At 43.0% G+C, this 23,956-nt stretch overlaps 1 protein-coding gene across 9 annotated transcripts in view; it reads right to left on the bottom strand.

Annotated features, from left to right (window-relative positions):
* Nucleotides 1-23,956, bottom strand: part of CADM1 (cell adhesion molecule 1) — a 324,876-nt gene that overhangs the window by 40,974 nt on the left and 259,946 nt on the right. For all 9 annotated transcript variants that reach the window (XM_004749874.3, XM_004749877.3, XM_004749876.3 and 6 more), the window contains exons 3-6: nucleotides 22,773-22,925; nucleotides 16,278-16,415; nucleotides 14,087-14,245; nucleotides 1,413-1,512 (exon numbers count right to left, since the gene is read on the bottom strand). In XM_004749874.3, coding sequence (XP_004749931.1) covers nucleotides 1,413-1,512; nucleotides 14,087-14,245; nucleotides 16,278-16,415; nucleotides 22,773-22,925 — 550 coding nt within the window. The remainder of the gene's footprint in view (nucleotides 1-1,412; nucleotides 1,513-14,086; nucleotides 14,246-16,277; nucleotides 16,416-22,772; nucleotides 22,926-23,956) is intronic.

The raw sequence follows: 23,956 nt of genomic DNA, 5'->3' as shown, positions 1-23,956 counted from the left end.
GCCTGGGAGCATTTATTTCTTTTCCTCCACTGGATTTTATTTTATTTTTTATTTTTCTGGAGGCAAGGTAAGTCACTAACCAGGGCGTACTCCAGACAGTTTACGGAAGGAAAGATCTGCATCCTTGGCTTGTGTTCAAAGGAGGGAAAGATTGCTCCGCCAAAGCGTGAAGCATTTTGAACCTAGTAACTTGGGCGCACCACAGAACCAAGACCACCTCCGACTTCCTAAAGGTCATCTTTAAAGCTCCACATGGTGAGGCCAGACAGAGCAGACTCTAGCCCGCAGTGAGGGAAGCCTGACACAGGGAGGGCTGAGGCGTGGCAGCTGCTTACGTCTGGCTTCCGTCTGGCTTCCGTCTCTTGTCAGAGATCATGCCTTAGCTGTAACAGGGACAGTACTCTCCAGAGATTTCCGGAAACCTTCCTTAAGATGCTCAGAGCATGAAAACTGTGATAGTCAGGCTGGTTAATAAAAACTCTGAGGGAAAAAAAAAAATCATACTACAGGGACAGCAGAGGGAGCTCAATGCTATTTTGTTTTGTTTTGTTTTGGTGGGGACCACTCAAAGTTGAGGGCTCAGAATCTCGACACTGACTTGTTCCCTCTTAGGGTTCTGGGGATTGTTTCCTTAAGAAACAGTTAAAAACAATCTTCACTCTCTTAGAAAGAGCTTCTCTCCTCTCCCCAGATGAAATAGGATGGATGTCTGAAGCAGTGCCATCACTAAAGCAGCTTTTTTTGCTCTATTAGTGATAATATACAGCAGTTTCCCTAATTCACTTCCATTCATTCTGCAGGGAAGCAGCTTCTTTGTACTTTTCCATAAAATAAGAGTGTTATGTTCCTTCTCTTCTGCAGGGGCATACATAGGCTGCTTGAGAAAAGCTCTGGGGCCATTCCTTATGAACAAACATATTTCTAGGAGTCACTTTCCTTTGAGGAAAGGAGAAGTAAAATTAAAGGTAGGGCAGATTCATTTTCCAACGGCTGGCCCTAATCACAGCGGCTTAATTTAAATCTGAAAACCATCTTTCCCGGCAGCTTAGACATTAACACAGAAGGTAGCAGATTTATCATTAGATTGTGGGCATACTAAAAATTTATTAGGATTTTTTTTTTTTTTTTTTGTGAGAGAAGATAGTTCTGACAATCATGTTGATGATAATAAAATAGAATTAGTCGAGATTTCCATCTTAGCTGGCATTTCATTTTTCTCCCAATCCTGGCCATTAAGAACCGACCACAGGTATTTATTCCCCCCTTTAACTGAATATTCCTTATTTCTTGCAAAATCTTCCATCCTTTACAGCAGGAGACAGGTGACAGGCTGGTGACTTGCGAACGCACAGCTTCGTGTTATGACATTTACTGTTCATGACCCTCTGCCAACCTTGGCCTTCAGAACTTACTGGGGCTTCCCGATGGCTTCACATGTTAACTCGAGCGCATCCCCTTCCCGGGTCAGGCCTTGTAGAGGGTAAGTCATCTGAATATGCACTTGAGGCTTATCTGTGTGACAACAACACAAAGTGTAATGTTTAGCAAATGACATCAGGCAAAAATCAGACTTGCATGCCGCCACAAACCCCACACCACCAGCACTCGCGCTCTCCCCAACCTCATGCCTTCACTAACATCCTCCTAATTAGTTAGTAATCCTGGCATTTGCTCAAATTAAATTGACTAATAACTCCAAGGAGTGAACCGTGAGCAGATAAGAGATTCATAAGCCAACTGCGCCACATCAAACATTTCCTGTGAAATACATTTTGTTACATTGAAGTTTATCTCCAAACTCACTCAAGCTAAAGGAAACTCATTTGCCTTCATGCTGAGGTGAAGCCAGATATTTGTGGTGCTCAGAATTGATACATTTTATCATATATCCTATATTACTATGTGACAATATGTTGTGACAATGCATATTAATAAGTTTGCCTCTTCTATGCTCTTGATTTTGAATGGGAAAGGCAAACTTCCGAACTCCACTCAAATGGCTTTGAGAATAAAGAAATGGGCGCTTCTGGTGGTCCCAGCGGAACTCTTTGACATCTCAATGTATACACACATGAGAAGGAAGGATGCAGACAAGTACCGAGGGACTACTGTGCTAGGAGCTGTCATTGGTGGTGGAATAAGCCCAGTTTTAGGGATGAGAACACTGGTACCCAGTCCAGTAGCCAGTGGAATGAACTAGCCAGTCCAAGGTCATGGAGGTAACTTAATAGGAGGCAGGCCTGTGAATGTTGGGATTTCAGGTTCAAAACCACATTACCCAGTAATAATCCATAATTAAAACCAAGTATGGCTTCTGAAGGCAGTCAAGTACTTAACTAAGTGACGTAGCTGTTCTTACATACACTGGCTACTTAAAACCTGTGTTTGGAGCTCGTCGGGGTTTGGGTCCCAAAGATGAATGACGGGAGGTATGGGCCCTAGGGAGGGAACCAGAAGGGATTGGGATTAACTTAGAAACCCATACAAATACATTTACAAATAAAACCTGAATGGAATGGGGAGACTGTTTTTTTCTATGTTGAACTAACAAGCTATTAATCCCTAAATCAGTTTTCTCATTTAATGCGGTGGCTCTGTAAATGTGTATTTTTGGAAACGTACCCAAGAGTAATAAATGTGAGAGGGCAAGACATCACTTGGCTGAAAGGTCAAAACAATTTCCATAACTTTACTTTCTCAGACAATCACACCACCTAAACATCAGCCCCTTGGCCTTTTACAAGCAGTGCTTAGCTCATTAACATTCATCCTATGGACTGAGAGGGAAATCAGAACTATGGCAACACTCAACTGATCTCAGACCGTACGCGGCTAAAACAAGCTGCATGAGGGAGTCCTCTCTGGGGATGGCTGCTTTCCAGACACGTTGGTACAGTCTTGTTCCCATCACAGATCTTTCTGTCTTGGAAAACCACGTGGCATTCAAAACCTTTTAGGAGTGCCTTTTTGTATACCAGTGTGCACTGCACACTGTGAATGGGTGACCCTCTCTGAGACGCTAAGCCACTTGCCAGAGGACATAAATTAACAGGCCCAAAAGCTCCAGCTGACACTTGCAAAGTAAGCATGGTTCTGTTCTTAGACTTGCTGGCCAAGGGAATGTTCGAGAACAAAATGGTGTGGCGGTGTCCAGAGACTGGTCACTGGGTAGGGAAAGTAGTCCCTACAGAGAGGCAGAAACAGACAGGATACACACCATGACCTTGAGTGAGGACTGGCTGGCTGAGAAGAAGGAAGAGCTGCTGGCCACCCTCCTTGCAGAGCTCTGGTATCAAAGCCTACACTACATACAACCATTGGGTGACATAAGTGAGTCTATCTGTTTTGCTGGTGTGACCCATAAACACAGAGCTGGCTGGTGAAGTCTATTACAAACACAAGATACGAATAAGTAAATAAGTAAGTAAAGCAAGCAACAGGAGAAGGTTACGTTACTGGGAACACCGACAGCCAAAGACCCCGGTCCCTTATATTTCACATTCAGAAAGAGCAGCACTTAACAGGGTTCCTGGTCAGGAAACCTCTGTCATTCTTACCTAGGAACCATTCTGGGCAAGGCTAATTTAAAGCCCCAAATCTGGGCTGAAATGGAACATTTGCTTCTAGGTTAATCTCTGATCCACGGAAGGACTACATTTTCCATGCTCTGCTGAGTTCTGCCCATTAATTAAGGAGAAGTAGGATGCCTGCTGGTCTATATAGAATTTTTGTTTTTTTTCCCTTTGTGTAATTTACAAGCAAACAGAGAGGGTGTATTTTTCAGCACAGTGCACTAAGGGTTTTACGTGCTCAACTTCCATTAATAATAAAGAGACTGTTGAAAATCCAAGCCAGTCTTGCCTCTCTTCAGTACCACAGACTTCTAGTTAAACTCTTTTTTATGTTACTAATGGCTGTTTCCCAGTTGTCAATTACTCACAGAAATTAGGAAGAGCAAGCTAAGGATCTGCTGTACCTGAAACTTATATTTAAAAAAAAAAAATCCTACTACGCCATAGAAAATGCACCTCCAATTCTGGTAACGGATTTTCCCAATTTACTCCTCAGGCTCCCGGAGAGACCTCTACCATCTACTGATGGGCAGAGCTGCTACAGCTACCTTAATAGCTGGCTGAAGAGGTAAACATTAATCTTATTTGCATCATACAGAAAAATGTCCTTCTCTGACACACGCACCACTTACATGCATGTTATTTGACCGTGGGGCAGCTGAACCAATTTCACGCCCCGCCTGCGAGCCGCACAGGTGGGTCTCTGTGCCAAGATCCAGCCCCTTCCCTTCCCCTGAAAGAGGAACTCAGGTATGCTCAACAGGTAGCCCAGACAGCCTGGGATTCCACTGGCGCCTCTCGAACTCAGGGAGGTTAAATTTCCCCAGGAAGATCCTGACTTGTATGCGAGTATGTCAAAATCCTGCACAATCCAGATGGCTAACTGAATAGCCCAAAGCTCATCATTTATATTTTAATTATGTTCATAAATCAAACGTTATAACCCACCAAAGCTTTTCTGAGACAGACCCAGACTCCAAGATTTATTTTTAAGTAATGAGGTAAGGCCCAGTACATTTTCTGGGTGATCATTTTATGCCTCGGTTGGTGTTGTAAGGCACAAGGCTACGAGCCAGAGGACACTTTCTACCCAACTGCAGTAACTGCCTAGAAATGTATCGCTCAGAATGGCTTAATGTCATTAAAAAAATGGAACTGCTATATAAAAATAAGAAAAATAGTTAGGTCTGTGCACTTATGGAACATTACAGTTACAGAGATGGCATCACCAACAGCCAATCAATTAGGTCAAGGGATCTGAGGTTTTTATAATATACTGTCATTTTTTAAAAACCCTATAAAAGACATTTAGCAAGACTCGTAGAGCAGACAAAATTCGTTCATTAGTCAAAGTTGCACAGAGGGTTAAATGCCAGGAGGCTTTGGGTCACACCACAGGAGCAACCAATTAAAAAAATAATATTAGAAAGACATTCCAATTTGATGAGACTTTCTTTAAATGTACTTTGCTCTCTCTATAAAGGGAAAAATATATATATATAAAAGGAAACTCTTATAGAGGTTAGAACGGCTTGCTGGCAGATTACAATTGATTTCATGCCAGTCTGACCTTGCACCACGTTCTGTGATCTTTCCAGAAGTTGAAGCTTGAGACTCTGTAGCCTGTATTCACGTTCCTATGTAAATGAAAAATCATCTCCTTCTTTCTAGATCGCAACACTAACATAGCAGGTTTATAAAATTATTTATTTAAAAAAATGAGTAAAATGGTATTTAGCGGTTTCCTTTTGCCTGGGATGTCATCCTTCCCATGTACCAGACAGGAGTAGAGCTGAGGACTAGGAAGATACTTATATCCCAGCACGAGACTTATTACCCCATGGGCTCCCAACAGCCTTCCCAGCCCAAGAATTTCTAAATTCTTATTTAGAATGTGGGCATCCAATGTTCTCTGATGCACTAACTGTAACCAGGCCCAAGGTCCTGGTGCAAATTTGCTTCTGTGACTGCATTCGGGACACGGGCTCTTCATGGACAGCCTTTTCACCCAATTTCCGAATATCTGTTGGAGCGGGACTGGATGCCAGCGGAGCAAATAGTAATGGTCTCAGGGCATCTGCCAGGGAGAGGTCAAGGGCAGCAAGTGCTCACATGCATCAGAATGGCTGGGAGAAGTCTGGGTCAGTGCCTACGCATTCAGGTAGGGAAGCATCAGCTGAAGAGTCTTTGTAAATCACGGGGGATTTCTGCAGTTTGGAGAAACACGACAATGCAAAGATTAACCTGAGATCTGGGGAGTATGAGGGGTTTTTTTTGTGCTTGAGGCAGGAATCGGCACCCCCAAAACAGCTGCCTGGATTGCCAGAGGAGGCCAGCTTTGCACTGAAGGAAGACAGTGTCCGGTAGGAAGATGTGATTGGGTCTGGTTTCGAGAGCAGTCACGTGGAGCTTTCAGAGGAGTTCCACATCTTGCAAAAGGTTTGCTTTCTAATGTCATAAGACATTCATGAATAATTCTCACCACCATTTATTGTTTGTTTGCAAGGCAAAGGACCCCCTGCTGTTACATCTGTTGTATGAATGGGAGGACTGTAACTGTGCTGGGGGAGGACTGAGCTACTGGGGGTGGGAGGAGTCAAACCAGGTGGGAGCTGTGGGACCAACAAGCACATACCACTTCACTCCAGCAGAACGCAACTCCTGCCTGTGGCAACTTGCAAGGAGTTTTGTGGATACGGAAATTACTGTTTACCCAACAGAATCAAATTTTATTCTGCAACGTTGCGACAGAAAGTTATGTTTCCAGTGCTTTAGAAATGGGCGGCACACTCATATAGCAATCTTCCCTATCTTCGAGAAATCTTTAAAATGTGAAAGTGAACGCAGGGAAGGAAAAGCACGAATTTCTCTATAGGAAAGTCGGCTCTGTAAGAAGGAAAGTTTTGGGTCTTTTGTATCCTGGCGCCTGGCACATGCAGTAGGCACTCAAGACTTGTTATGGAGTGAACAAATGCATGAGAAGCTGGAGAAATGCCGGGGCGTGGACTCCTACTCCAAGATCTGTTACTGACTTAAACAAACAAACAAAAAAAGCCAGAACATGAATACATCTTAAGCTTGTTAGAAGATAAACTGGGCACATTAACATTTTTGAGAGTTTATTTGAGCACCCATTGATTCAAACAGGGCAACACCACACTGAAAATCCTCCCGCCACAGGAGCTAGGGGAAAGGTTTCTATGGAGAAGACAGGGAAGCAAAGCAAGGGCCATTATTTGATTGGCTGTCGCTTAAGCAGTTGCCTTATTTGGTGAAAGTCTAGTTGGGCTGTTCCTGATTGGAGGTGGCTTCGCTTTCATTTTTTGGGGAGCCTGGGGACTTTGGTTGAGGGTTTCCTTTGCTTCCATAGGCTACCCAAGACATGGTAGTTACCCCAATCTCATGGCCTCCCTGTTGAATCACTTCACTAGCCCTTAGCACAAAATATAATCGTATTATTCTTCTGGAAGGTCAGTCCAGCTTCCAAAATTTGAGGTTCAGCCCACGTGTTCTGATTTACATGCTTCCCTTTCACTACATGTTTATTTAGCATTTCTGGTGTATCTCTAAGGTGGGATCTTTGGGGAAATCATAAAAGGATGTTGTCTGACCACTCATTTTCGATTTTCAGATTTTAACTTCACAACCATTTAACCTTCCACAGAATTGAAATGTGACCTTGAGTTAAAAACCATTAGAAGACTCGCTTTGCAGTGGAAATGCTCAATGTCCACAGCCACAGAGACACATCTTCCCCAAAGACAATAGATGGGACAGCGAGATGTGGACAGAGCATCCTTCGTAAGAGACCTCTAACTCCCGAGTGTGACTTCATAAGGTAGAGGTGGTGGCTTTCTCGTCCTTGACCTTGTCATGTCACTCAACTCTTGCTCGCGACAGACTTGCCCTGACACTGACTCTGTGTTTTGAGTATTGGTCCCTCAACCTCCTGCCCCCTATGGTGCAGCAGAAAGCTCCATGAACGAGCTCCACAGTTAGTATCAGGACTGTGGCCCCGCCCCTGCCCTGTGGTCACGCAACAAATGACAGCTCAAACATTCGTTTGAATCCGGGGGTCTCCATGAGGAATACGAAATACTGAAATGACTTCCACTGAAACTCAATTCATTGCTTAAAAAAATAAAAGGAAGGGAGAGTGGGAGGAAGAGCATATTCTGTTCAAAGACGAGACGAGATCAGAGAGAAACAGGCCAAATCGGGGAACACCAGCTACTATGCTTTGAAGAATACGATCTGGGAACAGAACTGATGGGGAGAGGATGCATCCAGGAGCCGCGTTGGGAAACGACGTCTTATCCTCCACTCCCAAGCAGGAAAGCTTTTCCCATTTCCAGGTTTTTCTCCCTCCTTCACTGCAGGGGCACTGTCGATACCAGAGAAACATTTATTTTGGCACAGACAGAGAACAGGTTTGGATCATCTCCTCAACGTTCAATTTCCCCCCAATCAAGGGAACGAAAGGAGAAATCCAGCCTTCTCCCAACCCCGGATGAACAGGAAAATGGATTGACAAAATATCTGCCTAGAGGGGCTCAATAAAACTCATTTTGAAAATGATGCCTACGTACACGATTAACCGTCAGGTGATAATCAGAGGAGGGAAGGTATTCAAACACCCATTTCTAGAGTCTTTGTTTTCGCTCTCCCTTTCAAAACCCATCTCAATGTCTCGTTCTCTCCCTCTCTCTCTTTTTTAAACAAATAGGCACACATAGAAAAAAACTCTCACAAAATGAAGACTTTTGCAAATTGTACCAAAGAAGCAAGGCTGTGACGGGAGGAAAATGGAAGACACACAGCAACCAATGGCGAGTCCGGAGTGAGGCTTTTCCCACTTTGCACGGCGATCTGAATTTCATACTGAGGGTCACAGCTCTCCTTTGAATCCCCAGCTTACATCGCTCTGTGTTGCCACCTTGATGCTATTTAAACAGTTTTCTTTTAACGCGCAGACAGTGAACTGTTCTCCTTTAAACAGGCTTTTATTTGACAAGAGTACGTTCCTTTAGATGTACAGCTCCACTAACCACGCGACAATTGCACCACGCTCCACTATAATCAACCATGTTGTAAATTTGAGCAACGCCACGTACACAGACATGCGGGAGGGGAAAAAAGAACCGCACAGAAGGAATTCAGGGTCATCTAGCTCAGAACGTTAAAAGGCAAAACTGTTCTCCGCCGAACATCTAAGGCAGGAGAGCTTTGAACTCCAGCTTCCGTGCATAATTATTTTCTGTTTTAAACACTGAGCCGTGTGTGGCTGCCTCGGCAGCCTTGCTGAGCCTTACAATGAAAGCCAGAAAACTGAGAGCCCTACTGTATGTTCTTCATTCCCAGCAACGTTCCTATGAGAAAACCTTATTAATGAGCTTGCAAACAAGCACCCAACAGGGAAATGTCACAAACAAGAGCGGCTAATGCCCCAGAAAATCAAATAACTGAACACTTGGCTGATTGTGGTGCCTTTCATATTTATAATAAAAAAAGGGGGGGCTTTAATTCACTAATTCTGAAGGGGTCAACACCTTGCTGAACAGAACAACTCATTTATTTATGTTCAGAAATCTCCAGATGATAAATTACATTGATGTTAATCACTTCAATGCATACTACACAATTAATATCTGTACTCACCACGAACTTAAAGATTATTAAAAGTATGACAGCATACACATCTGGCTGATTTTTCACATAATTGGGCACAACAATTTCTCCTGGTACCACAAATAAGGGTCCTAACAAACAAACACTGCAAAATTCTGTGTTCAATTAATTAGGACTTAAATCCACAAGACAAAAGCAATTCCAAGTTGTAGCTCAAGCCTTGTCCTCTGTGCAAGATGGTAGCTCTGTTTTACTGTTCCTCCTTTCCCTGTCGGACTTAAAGTAAGCTGTTGAACGGTATACACAGTGCAGGTCTTTGCTATTTCTTTTTAAAAAAATATCTCCTCAAAAGGATGCAGTTTATACAGAACTCAAATCCGTTATCTGTCATGTAACTGTTCATATCCTGGTTAATAACCATTGGTTTTAGATGAGGTAGAAAAAGGTTTCCGGAAGGCTTCATGCAGCAAAATGGGCCAGGCCCAAACCAAGTGAGTAGAATGAATACCAATTCCAACAGGTTAGAGTTTCCCCAGGGTAGTCTCATTTACCCAGAAAAGAGCTGTTCTTAATCTGAGGTCCATGGATGAGGTCAGCATTTCCCGGTGATAATCTAACACTTATAAATAATACTACAAAAAAATCTTTTTAGGGGCACCTAAGTGGCGCAGTGGGTTAAAGCCTCTGCCTTCAGCTCAGGTCATGATCCCAGGGTCCTGGGATAGAGCCCCACATCGGGCTCTCTGCTCAGCAGGGAGCCTGCTTCCCTCTCTCTCTCTCTCTCTCTCTCTGCTGGCCTCTCTTCCTACTTGTGATCTCTGTCTGTCAAATAAATAAATAAAATCTTTAAAAAAAAAATCTTTTTAGGTACCAAAGAAAAGGATATTAAAAATAATAGTTATGTACTTATTTTATGTTTATTAAACATAACACACCTAGCAAAATAAAATTCCTAATTTGGTATTTTTTCACAGGCCTTTGTTAGGGAAAAGCAATAAAGTGACTTAAAGATAAATTCTAAATGAGTTGAGTATAGACCACCTGTGGATATGGGAAAACTGGTCCTCAGATAAATGAAGTTAAGATTAACTCTGTAGGATAAGCAGACTCCTTAAACTGAAAGCAAAATGTGGTGGATCTGTGATTTTGTTCATCTTCTCCAGATCTATGGACTCCTAAAGGGGTGTTTAAGAAGGTTAAGGGTTGGGCAAAATACAAAGGGATGCTAAGGGTTTGGGCCAAATACAAAATGAGGGTCGAATACTCCTCACGGAGTATCTAAAATGGTCCCACATCCACGCGGACTGGCTGTTCAATGTCATGTATTTAAGTATCTCTTCCCATTGCCATCAAGTCGCGGTGCTGCCTGACTGCCGAGTGGGGGGTGGCTGTGAGAGGGATGGAGTTGGCCCACTGGCAGACGCCAATGACCAACAAAGCCTTAGTGCTCAAAGACTGAGTGCCTTAGGCATCAGAGGCAGGAGCCCTTTGGTTGTTGCATAGTGGCTGGTGTTCAGGAGAATAAAGCTGGCAGGCCATGATGCAGAGGGTTCTGTGTCTGGAGGAGCTACTGAAGGAATTCCTAGCTGACTCTCCCGAGCTGTCAATAGCACTCCGGGAAAGGAGGGCAGTGAATGATCAGGTGACTTTCTTTCTTTCTTTTTTTAATAAAGATTTTATTTATTTATCTGAGAGAGAGCACGATTGAGAGAACGAGTAGGAAGAGGAGCTGAGGGAGAAGCAGACTCTCTCCTGAACAAGGAGCCCAATGTGGGGCTCGATCCCTGGGATCATGACCTGAGCCGAAGGCAGACGCTTCACTGGCTGAGCCACCCAGGCACCCTATCAAGTTAAACTTTCTTGAACACTGAGTCTTATTTAAGATGCCAAGGAAGACTCTCAATTCCCACTCAGATTAATAAAATGGTTGGTAACTCTTAACCTTCTTTTATGTAGAAAGACTTTCTCTTTATATACATTCCAAAAAGTTAAATATCAAGAAGAAAATGCTTGTGTGGCTCACTTCGGATAACCACACACATACACACACCAACAAAAACAAGAAACAATAGTCTCCCATAAAAATGTGCTGAGTAAGGAAGCAGCGCAGCTAGGTAGGAAGAGACAGGTAAAGGGGGCTCTGTAACCAGGCTCACAGAAAATTCCACATGCGGAGAAATACTATAAACAAGATATTAGCCAGAAAGAAGGGAATATAACAAATCTACCTTGTTTGTTCTAAATACAGATGAGACATTTCCATAATATTTACAAATCTACCTTATCTGTCCTAATTTATAGATGAGGTATTTACCAAGTTCCCCAGTCAGTTTTCTATAAAAGATGGCCATAAAAAGCCCCCCGCGGCAACCCATCTGGTACCCCTGTCACTCTAGAGAGCACTTTCTGTTCTCGCCTTCTCTTAAGAAACTTTCACTTCCTTCCCCCTATGACCCGTAAGATTCATTCTTCGACTCTTGTAAGACAAGAACCCTCCAATGGTGCCATGTTAGAGTTCAACATGATCAATAGTTGTGTCTTTGTTTTTGGAAGGCACTGGTCACTTCCCTGTGGGTGAGGGCTAGTAGGAGACTGAGGTCAAAGGAATTCAGGTATGCAGTTTTACTCCTTGTACTTAGAAGGATAAATCTCTCTTGAACCTACAGAAGATGGAAGACAAGGCTTATAAAGATCATTATCAAGTCTTCCAAGAGGTAGGAGGTACAGTGCTTATAATATTTTGCATTTGGGAGCGAGTATAATTTCATAGGTGGGTGGGGCTATATTCTATTTGGAAGATACTTGGGACACTGGAAGAGTTTAGGGGCGGGGACTGGGTGAATGTCTACTCAGGTTTCACAAAGGAGTTAATGTATTATTAAAGCTAATGGGCCCCTACAAGGAAAGTTAATGGATATTAAGTTTGCTTAAATGAATTACATATTAACAAAGTCACAAGAAATCTACTATCTGCCAATTTAGATAATATCTGATCATTTCTGTTTTCCCATTATAGGGACATTACGCCACAATAGTTTTGGTGATATGAAAATTATAAGCATGATGCCTATAATGAAGCTACATAATGATGGAGATGAAATGAATTAACAAGAAAAACCTGCATTATGTAATGTTAAATTGAGCCAAACTCATTGAGTAAGAAAAGGTGAGAACAGGATTGGCGTCTTGGAAGCAACTTTTCACATTTAACTTTAGCCACAAAGTAGAGAAACGATTAGAAGCCACATTTTACACCTTTCCCTGGCCCCCGTTTTGCTCAGGCAATGGTGGCCCTCAAGACACATGCTCACTTCTAGCCCCGGAACCTGCGAATATGGCCTTATTTGGAAAGAGATGTCTTTGTGGGTGTATCAAGTTCAGGATCTTGAGATAAGACCATTCTGGATTAGCTGGGTGGGCAATGACTTCAACAGCAAATGTCCTTATAGGACACATGCAGAAAAGAGAAGGCCAAGTTGAGACAAAGCAAGAGGTGAGAAAGACATGCCTCACGCCAAGGACTATCTGGGGCCCCCAGGAGCCAGAAAAGGCAAGGAAAGCTCTTCTCCCAGAGCCCTTTTGAACGAGTGTGGCCCTCCTAACACTTCAACGTTGGTGTTCAGTCCTCTAGAACTATGAGAGAATAAATTGGTTGTGTTAAGCCACGAAGTTGGTGATAATTAGTTACGGCAGTGCTAGGAAATTAATGGAGAGATGGTAATGCTTTGCCTTTATCAGACCCCAGGGGGTTGCCTTCCTAACCAAACTCTTACACCAGTCCCACTCTGCACACTCAAATGTCACTTGCCATCTTTCAGATGCTCAGTTACAGATCTCTGAAAAAAAGTGAGGTGTTGGCTACTTGGCCACAACTTTGCTGCAAGGATGGTTTTGTGCAGAAAATACTTTGGCAAGCACGAGAGTCCTCAGAGAAAACACGGAGAGCGTCTTCAGTTCATTGGGCACAGTGAGGACACCACCTCACTCCCCACGATCTAGCCGTTATTGATGAAGCCATTGAAATTGTGGCACCGATCCCAAAGAGTTCCACTTTTAAACTCATTGCTATACTTTAAGTTAAAAATGGAAGAGAACATGCAATTTAAAGCAAAATGCTGATGGAGAATGGGAAGAAAAGACCCTCTATATATTAAAAAAAAGAAAAAAAAATCAGCACTTCTGCTGGGGCTAAGAAAGTGGGAGGGACCACCCTCGATTGTGAAGTTGACAAAGAAATGATTATCGTCAACACTCACAAAGTGCAATTAATTGAGTCATGTGATAGAACAGATTGGAATCGTTTTAAAATTTTACATTTGGGTTAAATGTAGTATTTTGAAAATCCTCACTGGCACTCTATAGTATGGCAGTGTTTCAATAAAATAATCCTTTGATTATTTTACTACTGAGACAACAAGATAGAAACTCTATCATATGTATTCAATAAATGGCTTCTCAAGTGTTTTTCACCAGCTGCTACTCTGTGCCCTCAGGATAAAATATTCAGGTACTGCTATGATTGGAACAAAGGCCTGTGTCGTTCCCTCCCCAAATTCCTGTGCTGGAATCCCACTGGGGTGATATGAAGAGGCGGGGCCTTTGGGAGGTGCTCAGGTCCTGGGGGCGGAGCCCTCACGAATGGGATTAGTGCCCTCCTGAAAGCTGCTCTAGAGATCTCTAGCCCCTTCCGCCAGGAGAGGATGCAGGGACAAGGCAGTGACTCTGAACCAGGAAGAGGGAGGGTTTTCTCTAGAACACAGCCGTGCTGGTGCGCCTTGTTCTCGGACGTCCTAGCCTCCAGAATGTAGTCATAAATGACTGTTGCCCATAAGCTACTTGGTGCTGCTTTGTTAGAGCAGCCTGAACGGACGAGGACAGGTACTCACACTGTACTTCAAGGTACCGCTGGGTCTGCAAGTTTCCGGTAACAGCTGGATGCTCCACCTGACAGATCACGGGGACCCCGTCGTCCTCCTTGTGCACCTTCAGCATCAGCTGACTGGTCACCGTGTACATGTCTGACCACTCCTCCACCTCCGATTTGCCTGGGGGACACGGAATATGCCGAGACATCAGAGCTGAGTGAGTTCCTATCGCTCTCTTTCTACAGGCTCCTCTCCCCGCCCCAACATTGCTATTGTACCCGAGACGATGGAAGTCACTCGGGATAAGGGTATGCTGTGGGTAGACAGCAGATAAAATGAGAATTTTCTAATTCTCAACCTTGCAGGAGAGTATGTAAGATGTATTTCTACCCCACATAATAGATACTATTTTTATTTAAATATATTACATATGTTGTCTTCTATCTTGAAACCTCCCACTAAAAGGCAGCTGAAAGTTGAACCACGTTGCCATCTGACTGCTTAAGGCATTTTGGAGGAGGAAAAAGAGAAGTGCTTTGCACCCCTAACCGCCATCTGAACTTGAAACGTCTAGTAGGCTGTCATGTGGTTTAAAAATTCCAGGACATCATCCAAATCCCTGAAGTAATTCAATCAGGAACAGAGATATAAACAAGCCCCAATGCCCACCTCCCTCAGCAACAATTACCAGGGAAAGTAACTAACTGGATTTACATAATTGAAATTGTAATTGAAATGTTTAAACTCTGAGACTTTTGGAAGACCACAAAACAACAGCAGCAACAACAACAAAACCGCACTGGCAGTGGGTAGAGCAAAGTAAGATAGAGGCTTCGGGCCAGATGGGAGACACGTCCAAGAACACCCAGAAAAGGAGGGAGGAGGCTTCCGGACGGGATGAATAGGCCAAGGCGGCCCCTTTCCTGAACTCAGCGCTCCCTGGGACATGGCGCACCATTAACTTTCTTTTAATGTTTTGTACTTATCGGTACGCATTTAATGGCTCAATTCACTTAGAAAAGCAGAGGGGAAATGAGAAACTCCTTCCTTCCAAAACCATACCTAGGAAATAGGAGATTAAACAGAGCAAGCTTTTTGAAACTGAAGCTGTTATATATAGATTTATCTGTTTCTAGATATAGATTTTTATATCCCCTTTCTAAAAGGCCTCATTCTTTTCTTCCTGGCACTCCTGATTTATTCAAGAAGCACACACTAAGCACTTACCTTGGCCCAGATACAGCTGCACACTTTACAAACATTCACTCATTTCATCTGCCCAAGAATCGCATACACTCTGTAATAGTAATATCCCCATTTTAGCAGAAATTGCTAAGCACAGCTGGCACTTCTGTCAGATGACCAGAGCTGTATGAGCCATGGGGTACTACTTCCAAAGCAGCCTTGGAAAGGAAGGGGTAGGAGGGCTGACCTGCCCTCCTCCTCAGGATGGCCGACACAGAAGGCTCAGCCTGGGTCCAGGCTGCGGCTGAGGTGCTGCCGAAGGGGGCAGATATTAGAAGGTCCAGGAATCCAATGAGGGGCAGCCTCGGCCCAGGGAGAGAGGGTGGGGAACAGCATTAAAGGAGCAGCCTGAGCCATAATCACAAATGGCGAACTTTGCCAAAGAGCAGGCTGTTGAAACGTGCACATGAGCTACAGATTCCACGAGAAGGGGCGTGTCTGCAGATCCACAGCGAGGGTACAATCCTTCTCACACTTAACGCACCTGCCCCTACAGGAAAGCAGAGTCAGTGAGCTGATGGTGCAGGGATCCGTGTTAGAAGGAGGCAGAATTCACCGTGTTTTTTAAATGTCTAACATGAGAATCTGGGGAGCTAACCTATCGTAGGTCAGAGGGTGAATGAGAACTGAGGGACAACATGGACACCTGGAGTTCAGGGGAACACCCCAATAGTGGCTCTTCCTTGTCTAAAGAGTTCTAGTTCTTTCTGAGCGCCGGAGTCAAAATCTAGCAGCACCTTTCTCCACAAACCCTCAAACCACAGGGGGAGGATATGCATTAGAGTCAATAAGACGCCTTTAGGCTGTGGCTTCAGACGCATTTAGTAATTGATTAGGGGCCCTGTTTATGTGGATATTTTTGTTTTAGGGACATGTTTGGCATTCATCTTTCATCTCCCACAAGGTGTGGCTCTGCCGGAGTCAGGGGCCCGCCCAATACTTCTGGAAAGGGCAGTCTGCCCCTCACCTTTTAGCTCCTTGTTCCCTTTGAACCACCTGATGGTTGTGGCTGGTTTGCTGGCCATGGCAGTGCAGTTGACTTCAATCTCCTCGCCTTCCACCGCTGTGTCTTTCTGGATATCGATCATCAGGTTGCGTGGAGGGACTACAAATGAAACACAGAATCCATTTCTGCACATAGCCCTCTTTTCATTAGAAATTCGCACCACCGCTACCAAAAAGAGGAGACAACCAGTGGACATTCCTGATGGGATTTTAAAACGAACTGCTACCAGAGGGGAAAAAAGAAGTACAAAGACATCATTAAGAGTGTGAATTATGTCAAAGTGGTTAATTGAGAATTTCTCTCCTAAAATTATCTTATAAAATGTCCAGTCTCCCACTCCTGAGTCATCAGTGACCAAGTTATAACAACAGTGGTATTAGTTACCATCAGTTATTAGAAAACTGACCAGAACATAGATCGAAAAGTAAGACAAGTACACGCTAGTGAATTTATCATCCTCATTGGGAAGGATCTGGAAGGACTCTCTGTCCTTGAACTCAACCCTTGGATTTCAATCTTCATATAGAAAGATCTTGAAGAGAATCACCAAAGATCGAAAACTTAAGAGTCCCTTAAAAGAATCGCTCACCATAAGCACAAATGGAAAACTCGTGCTTTAGAACGAGTTCTGTTCCATTGAAATTATCCATAAAGAACTGGGATACAATCATGACCGCCGACGGACGGCGTTGTAATAAAATCCACTGGATGGGAAGATGTGGTAAGGTAGGATGTGCCAGTTAATTTGCATTAATTTTCCCATGTTCTGAAATCTAATGCTCCAGATTTTAGAAAGCAAAGGTGAAAGAGACTATTAAGTGCCTGCAAGTCCATTTTATATGTCAGAAATAAAACCACTCTTCTTTAAGCATATTAAGCATATGGAATAAGATGGAATAAAATATTCGGGGGCTAAAGTGCGGAATATCAGATGCAGAGAAGGTAGGGTGATGGGGATGGTGAGAAAGCATGTTATCTTTTATGAAACCGAGCTGACAGGGAGACTTCACATCAGGTGCAACCTTACCACAAGACAGAGCTTCTTGAAATAAAAATCAGTAGGAATACGGAATTTGGCAGAGTGAATCTCAGACTATGTGCTCTGACCACCATGAATAAGCAAAGACAGTTCTGAGAGTTATGATTAATAAGTTTCTCAACTCAGAAGAGAAACAAGAAATTAAATATGTATAAACATGCCATCCTGATGATCAAGTTGAATAATATATCTCTGATACCGCTTCAATAAATTATGGGATTAAACCACGTATTTGGGATTTCCAACTGTTCGAGTCCAATGTAAAATTCTGTGCACAGGGAGACTTTTACATTGACTTGAAGCACTTGAAAACTCCTACAGAGAACGATGGAAAAGAAAAAGGAAAAATGGCATGTTGCTTATGTTTCCCAGCAAGACAGTGTGTGGGGTGTGTGTGTGTGTGTGTGTGTGTGTGTGGAGGGGTGACTATTAGAGCAAAAGCAGGCCCCTTCTTTGTTCCCCACGGAAAAGGAAAAGAACACATTTGCTCAAGTGGATGTGTTGCCAAAGTGATATGGCCCAAATGAGTAGTTAAACATGGCAAAGAACTACCCTCGCTTACATTTAAAAAAAATACATAAGCATAAAGAGAGATAGTCTAACATCCAATTTGGAGCTGCACATCTGCCAGTGTTTTAAGAGACACAGAAAGGCAGTGACAAAAGTAAATGGGGCGACTTTAGCTAGCTATTTCCTGAACGTAGATATTCTTTCCAGATGATAATCGGGATGGTTATAGATTTTCATCACGTACGCCTAGAGAGTTGATAGGGAATCCACACAGAGACTGGATGTTTTGGACCAACAAATACTACCAAATTCTGAGTGTGGTATCGCAGGAATATAGAAACAAAATGCTATTGTTAGAGCGAATGTCGGAGGAAAAGATTGCCCAAGCCTGAAGAAAATAAGATCCCGGTGAGCTAGGAGGAAGAAGTAAGAGGCAAGAGGATGAAATCACCAAAGAGTAAAAGACATAGGAACGCCACCCCCCACAGCCCCTCACATGGAGGAATCAAAGTCAGACAATAGTATTTCTATCAAGGTTCAGACAGAAGTAAAAGGAGAGTGATGGAAATCATTCTTGATGTTGGCATTTGCCATGACGCCCAACGAGAAATGGGATTGAGTACAGTGACTGAGAAGTGATATGCAATTTAAGGAAATTCAAACTGAGTAGGTTTCACTCAGAGAAAGTGATCCTCTTTGGATAGGACAAAGAGGGCAATGGAGTCCGGCGGATTCCAGTCTGCTTGTGTAACTTTGAAGAAAAACCTTGCCGGTAGCTCTGTGGTAACCTGGGAATCTCGGCAGGAAGAGATCCCGGAGTCATTAAAGGTTCCTGAACGCTCCACTGTCAAGTCTCAATGGCACCCAGCCTCCCAACACGGGCTTTGCCAGGTATTCATTTCCTGTGTGTTCCTGGGGCTCTTTCCTTCATTCTCTCCTTTGCCGAGCTGGGCCTGAAGACCGCTTAGTCCTCGTCACAGGCTCCCCTAAACACCACTAGCTGCTCCTCTTCGGTGGTCTTTCTGTCTGTAAGATGGAGGCGGTCGTGGATGGGACAGCACGTTCTTTCTGCATTAGCAATCACGACTGCCAGTTCAAAGGAAGGAGATGGGAAAGTGCACGTACAATTAAGCCAAGAGGAACGCCTACCAGTGCCTCTTAGATGTTGTTTGGAGGCTCAGAGCCTGACCAGCAGCAAAGAGACCCTCTCTGTTTTGGATTACCTATTGGTTGGCATCGCCCATGCTGCTTCTTCTTCTTCTACAATAGACATGCCATCAAGTCCCCTGACCCTTCAGGGGGACACCTATACCCATACTAGGTCCTTGGGTCATCTTCACGAAGAGCTGACTGACATCATCTAACTTCACTTTGCTAAAGTGAACATGGGGACAACTTGCCACATCTTGGAAAACGGGACCAGTGCAGAAAAATAAAGAAGTTTTCATTGAGAAAAGCATCCTGAGAAAGAGCTGAGTGACTTTATTCCAAGTCCACAGTGTTTTCAAGATTGTGGCCAGGATTTCTGACTTCACTAAGATGAGAAGAAGAAAACAGTTAAGGGTAGTGGGAACTGTGTGATTTGTATACCTGAAATCAAATTGAATCATGGGAGTCACAGTGGTTTGTTGATATTAGCTATAAAGGTGACTTCTCTGATTTTTTTTTAAGTACAAAGAAGCTTTGGAAAATATAAACGAGGTGATTTAAGTCTTTCTAAAAAAAAAAAAAAAAAAAGGGACCAGACAAGAAAAACTCCAAATTTATTTTGGTCTATTAATTGTACCCCATTGTCCCTTCAACTCCACAATGCCTACTGTAATATAAAAGTGATTAGTACAGTGTAAAAATCCATTTGTGGGAAAAATGAATTAAAACCGCTACTAACCAGAGAATACACTTAAACGTGCTCTACTAAACAGACACATTTAGTAAAAACTGCCTGCGGCCGTTAAGGAAAATAACCAAAGATGTATGTAAGGAGGTGCATACAGATGAAAACCTGAATGAAAATCACAGGGGGAAATACTAGAAAATAGCAAAGAAATGTCAAGGTTCTTCTCAGCTAACCTCAAATCTATAAGAGTGCTCATTATAAACATTACGCCTACAACATTATAAAAAATCAGCAATATCAAGATGAGTCACACATTAATTACAACAAAAGAGGAGTCTTAAAGCTGATCAGTATGTGAAATCTCACTCCAAAACCCTTTGAAATAATTAGGTTCTCCTGTTCCTGGAATCTTAAGAGTGAACACTAATCTTAGAAGGACAGGACTGTAATAATATTGCTGCTATTATCAGTAACTATATTTATCTTAAAGGGGTGTCTTCTCTTTCTCATTACACTGTTTCCACGAATACTGGTATAAAGGGAGTTCTACACTATGATCGAGAGAAAAGAAAAAAGTCACACAAGTGGAAGGAGTGAATGTAGCATCCTAAAAGGCACCCAAATGTGTGCAAAATACCATTGACAAGTTTTCAGTTTTTACATGGATCAGATAATTCACGTAACAGCAACTAACAAATAACCATCTCCACGTCTTACAATTATGCTGAAATTTTTGCTGAATGCTTCAAACAGCTAATAGACACATGCACCAAAGGGAGCATCTCCAACCTATCAAGAAGTTTGACAGCTGTGTAAGTATATACGGAGTCCTTTTCAGAGAACCATAGATAGAAACGAAGATGCTAATAGATCACTATTCATTCATTAGAATATCTGAAAATTCTAAACCTTAGGAAGAAGGTTTGAATATAGGAGTATGAGTGGAAATTGTCAGATTTTGGAATATGAAAGACTGAAACACTGATGACAACAATTTCACTCTGTCAAAGGCTCCTAGAGTCAATTCAATGGAAAGGATATTAAATGAATACATAATATCTGCAGAAAAAGCATCTCCCCGTATTACTCTTAAGTATGTTTAAGTTAATGCTTCTATACAATACAAGCAGGAACCTATTACTTCTAGAATAATCAGGCCTCCAGTAGGATTACAGCCATAAATGCCTCTCGGGAGTCTAGCGCTGTCAGGCTGACTCCCAAGCACTGGGCATAGTCATCCAAACTAACCTAATCCAGTGGGTTCGCGAACAAATGTACACAATTCCGGAAACCGACAAGCAGTCACTGCTTGCCCATGGTGAGACGTACTCCCGAAGACAAAAGATGTGCACCTTCAGGGAAAAGTCTCGAAAACGGCAGCATTTGGGATTTTACTGAAAACAACCCAGGCTAAAAGACACAAAGGTTGTGAGCCAGAACTGTAGGGTCTGTTTCAAAGCCTATGGTTCTAGATTTGTACTATGTGCTCTGTAACCCAGGCGGGATGGCTCTTCTCTCTTCTTATCATTTCTTCCTGTGAAAGATAGTCAGGTACACTATCTTTAGATGTAGAAAACACCCTAAAAACTACACTATCCCATTCCACTGCTGTAACTCTCGTGCAAAGGCCATAATCAATGATGGATCCATGGGCGGATGGCTGGCTACTGGAGTCACACACTGCACACTATTTTCAAATACTTCTGAACAACTACATGGACAGAAAACCTCAAGGCACATCTGTAAAACACCAAAAGAAGTCATTCCAGCAAAACCTTTCACGCTTATTATTTCTTCAGGTTTAAGAGGGATTACGCTAAAATTAAAGCAGACACGTACATCTGAAAGTCATCTATCGTTCAACACAGACTCTGTTAGAAATTGCAACAGGACTTCCCCAAATCAGTATTCCTCTTATCAAGAACATGTATGTAAGCACTAGGGACACGTTTTAGTTTAATGAATGAAGAATTATTTCCCCTTTTACAGCTGTGTTTAAACAGAGTAATGAGGCAGCAGCCCCATATGGACATCCATAAATACATGTATGTTCACACACACCAAGCAGAAACGTCCTTCATATTTATCTTTCCTCCTTAATCTTCATATCATTACACCGAAAAGCTGCACTCTGCCGCCGCAAATAGACTTTGATGCATCGTCTTTCTGAAGGTGTAAATCAGAGATCTTGCCTCATGCCTTAGTGTACGTCCTTGAAAACTCGGTTTAAAAAACCCACATCAGCTGCTGTTATGTACTGGTATACACATTTGTCTAAGAGGTGACTAATTCAGACCACCTTCAACACAGGGATATCTGCTGACTCCATCAAAATCTAAATATGGAAAGTTAGCTGTTGGATTTTTCCTGAAAATCACAACCTGGTGATCGTCACTGAAGACATTCAACTCCCTCGAAGTGTCCTCAGCAGCCTGTCGACAGGCCTGGCTTATTATCAGCCTCCTCTCCCTAGAAGCTCTCAATTCTTTTATGTCCAATGGTTGTAATTTGTGGCAAAGTGTGTGTTCATGGGGTATGATTTTTACAGCGTCGTCTAGAGTAGAAGCAATACACAAGGCGGTGAGTAAAGCCAGATATGAGATCAACGATATTAAATGATGTAACGCAGAAGGAAAATTCATTAAGGGGACTTTATAAGTGAGCTCTGCCACAGGGTACAATACAGATGTGGTAGCCTACCTCCTTTTCTCCTGCACAGAAGGAACAAAAAAAAAAAAAAAAAAAAAAAGAAAATCCTGGTCGTTCAGAAGCAATGATGTTTCATGTGGTGAGTGATTCATCTCAGGGCTCTAAATTCTCTGGATCTTTGCTTCTGAAGCTTGAGGGTTGAACCCAAGAGCAGGTGGGATCTATAAAGACTGCTGATTGCCATTCCTTAAAGTGTTTGGTAAAATAGGCTATTTTTAAAATTCAGCAACAGGGCAGCGATCCATCCTACAACAGGTTTGAATAACAAAATTTACCATTAGCCTCTTCCTTGCTGCTGGAAGCCATCCGGTAAGGGCTCCCCGACTCCGTTTCCCAAGACACCCCCCAACGCGTTCCTTACCCAGCACTGTGATTGTGGTGTAACTTTCTTGTGGGGGGTCAGTGTAGAGCTGGCAAAAGTATCTTCCTTCATCCGAAATTGAGACGTTTGTCAGCGACACTTTGAGTTCACTGCTAGAAAAATTCAGCAACTGAAACCTGCTGTCCTTCAAAGCTATGAAACAAAACACAGAGGTAGTGATTAGGGGGAAGACAACAGACAGTCCATTTTCCCTGCCTAGGGGAGGAGAGAGTTAGGGGATTCAAAAGGCCGCGACGGAGAAGAAAAATGGAGCGAGTCTTTGTGTACCTGTTGGGTACTTCTTCATACTTCCTGAATTACTATTTTGGGCTTCTGCAAAACCGCGTGTAGACAAATAACCTTCAGCCAAAGGAGATTGACACACATGGGGGCCTGTGGTGTAGCCGCACACCTGTGCGCGCACACACGCATATGCACGCACTCACGCACGCACACGCACGCACGCGCACCCACACCCCTTGTTGTCTATTACCTGCCCTGATTCATAATTGTTTCAGATTTTCTATCAGAGTTCGGTAAAATGAAAACAGAAGGAAAGTGCAGGCTCCAGGCCCTGAGAAGTTCAGGCTTTTAAGTTGTCTCGAAAAATCTGAGGCCTTGCAAAAAAAGAAAAACTGGTTCCAAATTATAAAGATTAAAAAAAATCATTATTAGTAATTTCTAAAAGCAAAACGGAAGTCCTTAAAAAACAAAAAACAAACAAACAGAACAACCAAAACAAACAAAAAAACCTTCACAGTGAAACAATCCAATTTAACTTGGATGCATCTTTGTATTTGGTTTGGTTGGAGGTGGAGCCGCCCAGAATCCATGACCTCAGGCCTCCCAAAGCCTCAGACCCGCCCCCCCTGCAGTTTTCTAATTACATTCAACTTCACAACAGGAAACGTAGGAAAGCAGAGTCACTGCAAAAGTCAGGTATGTGGGCTTTTTATTAATTTCAAATATTCACTTTTAAAGTCCTTATGTCAATTTTGGCAAAGGCTAGCTTTCATTCATAATGACCAAAATTCACTCTAAGAATGACCGGCCCTTCTTCTTTGACCTTCGTTCATCCTCTGCAATGTTCCTTAGTTTTACCAACTCTTTCCCTAGTTCATGATATGTTCTGGGGCATTGGGGAGAACGCGGACAAGCGGATGTAAAGGGTCATTCCTCGACAT

This window comes from Mustela putorius, unplaced genomic scaffold (assembly GCF_011764305.1).
Source record: "Mustela putorius furo isolate JIRA1106 unplaced genomic scaffold, ASM1176430v1.1 tig00000460_pilon_pilon_pilon, whole genome shotgun sequence".
Classification (NCBI taxonomy): domain Eukaryota; kingdom Metazoa; phylum Chordata; class Mammalia; order Carnivora; family Mustelidae; genus Mustela; species Mustela putorius.
Note: the sequence above shows the minus strand (reverse complement) of the source record. Positions and strands in the feature narration are given on the sequence as shown.